This window comes from Triticum urartu, chromosome 7A, assembly GCF_056163025.1.
Source record: "Triticum urartu cultivar PI428250 chromosome 7A, HENAU_Tu73, whole genome shotgun sequence".
NCBI lineage: Eukaryota > Viridiplantae > Streptophyta > Magnoliopsida > Poales > Poaceae > Triticum > Triticum urartu.
Genome location: NC_141879.1, coordinates 611086185 through 611093345, shown reverse-complemented (window position 1 = coordinate 611093345; position 7161 = coordinate 611086185). Strand labels below are relative to the sequence as shown.

Genomic DNA, 7161 nt, shown 5'->3' with positions numbered 1-7161 from the left:
CGGGAAGGAAGCAGATAGCAGAAAGGCGGCGCTCCTGATGTCGCCGCATCCAGCAGCTCGGCGACACGTTCCAGCAGTGCGTCGCGTCCGCTCTCCATCAGCCGGCACCGCCGCAACTCTCGCGCCACCGTGAGCGCGGCCCGCATGTTCGCCTGCTCCCGCCGAGTGTATGGTGCCGTTGCTGCGGCGTGGCTTGCGGCCCTTGCAGTGGCTCGCGTTTGCCGTGGAGTGAGGGTGGATGACGCCTGGCCCCACTGCCCGCACCCTGCAGGCGACGCCCGCGCAGCTTGGGGCGCGGGGTCGAGATCTTCGTGGGCTGGTGTCGCCGCCCGGTCTGGCCAAGCTGCCCAGCAGTCGGAGTCAGCCCTTGGGTCACCGGACATCGGGGTCGTGGAGCGTCGGCGGGTCGATTGGCGAGGAAGAGACTCCGGCGCACCCCTACCTGGCGCACCAGATGTCGGATCTGGGGTTTCGGTAGACCCTTAAGGTTCGAACACTGGGGTGCGCGCGAAGTTCCTTCCCTTCTACCGATTTACGCCCTAGCTCGCTAAGGTCTCGCGGACGAACTCGACGCACTCGCAACAGAAAGACACAAGATTTATACTGGTTCGGGCCACCGTTGTGGTGTAATACCCTACTCCAGTGTGATGGTGGATTGCCTCTTGGGCTGATGATGAACAGTACAAGGGGAAGAACAGCCTCTTGAGGTTGAGGTGTTCTTGTGTTCGGTGTGGCTAAGGGTTGGCCCTTGATCCGGTCTCCTCTCTTTGTGGTGGCTAGTTCTATTTATAGAGGCCCTGGTCCTCTTCCCAAATATTGAGTGAGAAGGGAGCCAACAATGGCGGGCAATTTGAAAGGGGGCAGCTAGTACGAGCTATCCTGACAAAAGGTGGTCTTCGCCTGCCAAAGGTTCTGGTGATGACGCCGTCTTGGGCTCCACGGTGACCTCCGTCCTGCCGTCCTGCAAGTCTTGGTCTTGTTGCACCAATATGGAAACATTTGCTTGATGCCTCGGTACTCCCCACATGCGCTTGCTCCCTTAGCACAAAAGAGGAAGCAAGGACACTGCGCACGCTGGCGCCCGCATGGTGTCGATCGTCACGGCTCATGTCATGAGAGCCTCGCGAGGTTCGCCCCGCCTTGATATCTCCGCTCCTCGCGAGGCAGCCTGGTGAGGCCGCTCCTGACGAGGTCTTGCGTCGTCCGCCTCGCGAGGGTCTTGGCTCCTTGTCGATGAAGATGGGCCGTACAGGCCTGCCAACACAGCCACGCCATGGGCCGCAGGCAGGCAAGTCTGGGGACCCCCGTTCCCAGAACGCCGACAATTTCCTCTTTTAGGCTGCCACCTGGGCCTTCTATGCGTGGGCCCTTCTGTATTTTTTAGAGGACTATGCACATGCTACCAATATTTTTTTGAAACAAAATATGCAGATACATATACACCCCTGTCCCCAAAGGCATGGGCCTATGAATTTGCCCCTCCAACGTAGGCGCGGCGCTGACCATGCGTCTATATTGTGTTTTTCTAGAAAACCAAAAGCTACCAAAGTGCTTCTCAACAATTTGTATGGTAAGGAGATAAACATAAACTAGCTGGTTTGTACTAGGGAAAATGCTTCGTGGAGAGAGGACGAGGGTGACTCAAACCCTATTCACCGCCCCATCTCCTCCCTATCTCGTCGCCGGGCAAAGCTTGTGCACGAGCTGTGCTTGCTTGGGAGGTCCTGGTCGACGAGGGGCGGGAAGAGGGGGAGGCCTGCTTGTGGAGGCATTGGAGGGCGGGAAGACAAAAGGAGATGTGTGCTTGAGCGGCAGACTTTGTTAGGTTGTGCCCATGCTGACATTAGTGATCCAAGGCAGCAATCTTCAACGGCGGCCTGACCTGGCTAGGTCACCGGAGGAGAGGGAATTGATGCATAGTCCCTGACGGAGGTGAGCTTGACATTAAACCCGGACCTATCATGCAATGTTCTGGTTGATTTTTTTTTGTTTTCTTTAGGGAGTCTTGGAGTTTGGTTTGAAGCGGTGAGGCGGCGGCCCTGTTCCTTGTAGGAATAATGTTTTCTTTGCTTTTTTGTGTTCTATTGGTATGCTTATCGCCGGCAGAAGGCATGTGGAGATGTGTCTCCAACTTTCTGGGATCTGGTCGGTTTAAGTTTTCAGTTGAATCTGTCAGGATACAACCAACGTTCATGGTCTTTGCAGACCATGGCCGTCGGTGTCGCCTGATCTGCATCGACGACTTTCCTACCGTTACTTTTACAAGCTCATGGGTTTGAAAAAGTTTGCTCCACCTAGGCGAAGGCCTAGAGGCGGCATCGAACTATGCTCATGACATGCAAATGGTGGATGCAGAAGAAAGAAGACTGCAGCATCCCCAATTACTTGAATGTAATTTTATTTTTGTGTATGAGTATGTTTCTAAGGACATGTGAATGTTTATTTTTATTTTTTTGCGGGAAAGGACATGAAAAATTTAATATACTCCTAGAACCTTAGGCCTTTTTCGCAAAAAAAACTGGTTTGTACCCGGAGCTGCAAGGAAGCTAAAATGGCTTGTCGAATCAACAAGAGGCACACTCCTCTTGTTGAGCTGAGCGTAGCTCATATGGTTACATTGCTTGTGGTGGAACTAACCCAGGGTTCAAGTCCTAAATTTGGCATTGATAGATGTATTTTTCATGATTTATTTCAGGCCTTCCTGAGATGTACATTCAGTGAGAGGAGATGTTTCCATCGACTACAAAGGCATGTGTGGCAACTTCATCAATCTCAAAATGATGTGTTTTCTCAGTCACTCGGAGTTGCTTATAAGTATAGGATGTGCGTGCGTTTATAGGGATGAGTTATGTATGAGCGTCTGCGTCAATATTGTGTTAAAAAAGACTCAACAAGAGGCACACAAATGTACTCATGTACTAAAAAAAACAAGAGGCGCACAAATGGGAGTGCGACATGGCAGAAAAAACTCACAAGGCAAGTAAAGATGAATCAATCTTACGCGAAAAATGGAAACCTCAAAGGAGATGTGGAAACCTCAGTGCCCGCCGCAAGTATAGAGGAATCAATCTGACACCAAATATGGAAACAACAAACTTGAGGGGAAGATTTCCCAAAAGAATAAATCGTGGAAAAGAGCTTCCAAATTTATCACGAGGAAACCGGCGTCTATATAGGCTCGCGTGGCGTCTGCATGTCTTGCCGATCGACTAAGTTGGCTTACGTTCTTTTGTCTCGAGATTAAGAGCGTGCAATCAGACCGGCCGAGGCGATGGTTGATCTTCTTCGTCTCACCGTGTGGATGGTGCTTTTGGCCGGCACTGGAACCAATGCTGCCCGTCTCTACCCAACTAATCAACAGGTATGTATACTCATAATCGATCGTGTTAATCAAATTTCTAAATTACAAATAAGTTTGATAATTTGCACGTTCATTGTTGATCAGGTAAACCTCCAAAAGTGGAGGAACGAAACGAGGATGTTCCCCCGAAGATGGTCGCTCGGTCAAGTTTCACCACTCGATACTGAATCTGGTTTTCAAACAGAATACGTAAGTATGTTTATGTTTATTTTTACTTTTTTGCCGGGAGACTAGCATATACTCTTGATTTGAGATATATTCCAAAACCATCGCTAATACTCTTGATGAACACAAAAAACTTGACTTTGTGCTGTGTCGTCACTTAGGTTGCTGCGCACCAGACAGCAGCATCCGATCAGGGTTACTACGGGATCATGGCGACGATGGACGTGTACAACTTCAACCTCGGCATCGAGCAGTACACTGTGGGCTCGATCATCCTCTTCGACGTAGGAGACGGTGAGCCGAGCAGCTACAGTACAATCCAGATCGGCTGGGAGGTAAGTGTGTGTGATATCAACATGCATGCCAGCGCCAAATGCATGGAGAGATGTGATATACAGATGGCTTACATTGCTTCCTCGATCATTGTCGTTCTTCTAGGTTTCACCCAAGATGTACGGCGATTTGCGCACCCGTTTAGCTGGCCTATGGACGGTGAGTCTATAATACTTCCTTCGTTTCTTTTTAATCTACATATAAGATTGTAGGCTGCTTTGGGATCCACAAGATGCATGACTTAATTAACTATCCTTCTATGGACTAACACGTGTTGTTGTTGTTCTTCTTCTTTACTGTTGATGTAGAATGATGGGTTACAAGAAACTGGTTGCCCCAATGCCCAGTGCGGTTTTCGGCCGGCAGAGGGTGCACCCATGACGCTCGGAGGTGTAATTGAGACAGTTTCCCAACCCAAGGGACTCAAACAAACCATCACTATTATAATTTTTAAGGTACACACCTCCACCCAATATTGGCATGTGGTTTCATCCCGAGATGTTTACTAATTTATGTAAAATTATACAAAAAAAATTCCTGAAAACATAATGTGAAATTCATCTTAGATTCCAATCATATAATAAGATGCATCCGTCCACACCCGAAATCTCACTTTCTTAGCTAGACATGTATCTCTGTATCTACGAAGCTAATATAAAAGCAGTCTATGTGGGCAGTGTTGATCTAATCCATCTCATAATTTCTCATCAATGGTGGGCAATTAATATTTCATATTATGCTTAATTTGTATAAGTATAATTACTTGGTTTTTTTACATGTAATTTTGTTACTAAAAGTACACATCTTTGCTCTATCTGCATGTTATTTGGTTCTTTTTTACCAAATTTTAAATTAACATGAAATTATATGATCATTGATGTGCACTGGTTTAAAATTTCTGTGTGATTGTATTGAATAGATATGATATATGATAAAAAAAAAACATGCATGTTATGTGTTTTTCCCGACATCTGGGATATGTATGAAAACATGTCATGAAAGCTGTACTTTTGCATGTTAAGTCGTGTCAATTAGCTTTTTCAACATGGGTGATATGTATGAAAACATGTCATGAAAACTGTACTTTTGCATGTTAAGTTGTGCCAATTTGCTGGGCACGCTTTGCAAGTTTCGTATTAGTGGTTTTGCTAAATGTTAACAAACGTATTTCATTCAACTCTATGCATCGTTGGAACCTAACTATCCCCTAAATTACAGGACGGCGTAATGGGAGACTGGCTGGTGTATTACGGGCTCAATCAGGATGACCCTGCATTTATTGGGTCTTTCCCCAAGTCGTTATTTACCAGAGGGATGGCGAACCAAGCGCCGTCTATCCGTTTTGGTGGATACGTGCAGACCCACACGACGAATTTAGTTCCGATGGGCAGTGGCTACCTTCCCACGGGTGATGCGATTGCGTCCGCGCTCATGAGCAATATCCAAATCTTCGATCAGAATGGCCAAGCCTCGCCGTTGACGCAAGACTCACCCACTGTCATTACTGACTCGAATATCTACCGAGCCACTCCCGTTGTCGATGGGCGATTCTTCTATGGGGGGCCGTTTCAGTCCACATGATGTGAGATGATATAGTTTTTCCTTTAGTGTGAAATATTTATGGAATGTCAATTCTATATATTACTTTGTGGTTGAGTGACATATTTTGTATTCGTTACATTTATGTTCCAATTCCTTATTTAACACCGTATCTAAATTTTATGCCCTATTTGACATCGACAAATAATGTTTTCCTTATCTAACAACGAGTTTAAATTTTTATGCCTTTTATAACACTTTTGTCCATTTCAAACCTAAATGACACATGAAAAAATTCTTTTGCCCTCATATGGTATGTTTCTATGCGCGCGTGTGTGTAATGTCACAGGCGGAGCTCTCGGTAGGAGGTTGGGCGCTCGCCTTACCTTGATTTCCAGCGATTTTTTCACCCTACTATGTATAAATCGTTCGCTAAAAAAATCCACCGAAAATAAAACCACGTATTGGGTGTTCCTCAGCCATCGATCCTGTTCTCGCGTTATTGGTCCTCATGGAAGTCAGGTACACTATTGGGCCATATGCAAGTTACGCACCACCACGACCTCCCGTCCACGACGCTCGATCTGGACGTTCCTTCGTTTATTCGATTCAGTCCATGCCTCCACGGGTCGACACGAACTGGCGACGACGAGCCCTAGCAGTAGCGACGGCTAGCAAGGAGGAGCGGGACACGGGGTGACTACCATTAGGAGGATGGTTCAACTCATTTTTTCAAGGTCATCCTTGCACTGAAGTTTGAGTGCATCCCTATGTCTCTGGACTTCACCAAGCACTTTGTTGTGGTGCCGACGGAGTTCAAATTCAGAAACAACATCGGCTGCTCCTGAAAGTTGACGGTGAAGCTGATGAACGGCAGGGTGATCCTGGATCAGGGTTGGGCCACCTACGCAGCCGTTCATCAGATCAAGATCGGCTACATGGTGGCATTCAAGCTCCTCACTCCCGACACCCTCAAGGTCATCATTTTCGACGACGATGGCATTGAGGTCGTCAACAAGTGCGGGAAGCACGGCGAAACCTTCGCCACCAAGGATTAGAGCCGGGGCACCTCTTCCTAAGTACTACTATTGAGTCTGCTTTGAACTATTTATGTTTGTGGTTTATGCATTGAACTGTTATGAAATGTGGTACTGCTTATCTGAAATATGCTCTTAAGTAGTTGATCCTCTGTTTATACTTTGCTCTGTTTATGATTGCTACATTGTTGTGCCGAAGTGTGCTGGTAACCTCACCAACTAGCCAAAGAGATTACCACACACCAGGCGTTGCATACAACCAAACACCATACCTTGGATTTGTCCACTAACATGCAGACAACAAAACACCAAGCAGTGTGGTTCAGCCCATGCAGACAAGAGGGCGTGCAGGCAACTAAACAATATGCAGATGATGCATTTGAGGCTGCATTTGCATAGTCAGGCTGAGTTGAGAAGGCTATGCAATGCAGCTACTGTAGACTACGGCAACCAAGCACGCCCTGTGTGATGTTGCGCGCGTGTGTGTACGCATACCCATGCTACTGCTGTGTGCCGTGTGTGTGTGTTTGTGTGCGTGTGCTGGTGTGTGCGTGTGTGTTTGCTAGTGCATGCGTATGTACGTGTGTGTGTGTGATGTTTGTGTGCGTGTGCTGGTGTGTGTGTGTTTGCTAGTGCATGTGTATGTACGTGTGTGTGTGATGTTTGCATGCTTGTGTGCTGTGTGCTGCTGCTAGGTATGTGCTGCTGCTGCGTGTGTGTGTGCTG

At 47.3% G+C, this 7161-nt stretch overlaps 1 protein-coding gene across 1 annotated transcript; it reads left to right on the top strand.

The window, feature by feature from the left end:
• The first annotated feature begins 3271 nt into the window (after positions 1-3271).
• Positions 3272-6456, top strand: LOC147960673 (protein neprosin-like). The gene is made up of 7 exons (XM_087533478.1): positions 3272-3361; positions 3446-3550; positions 3688-3861; positions 3965-4018; positions 4168-4314; positions 5078-5424; positions 6276-6456. Exons 1-7 carry the CDS (start codon positions 3272-3274, stop codon positions 6454-6456), a joined length of 1098 nt encoding a protein of 365 aa, XP_087389604.1.
• Positions 6457-7161: the final 705 nt, after the last annotated feature.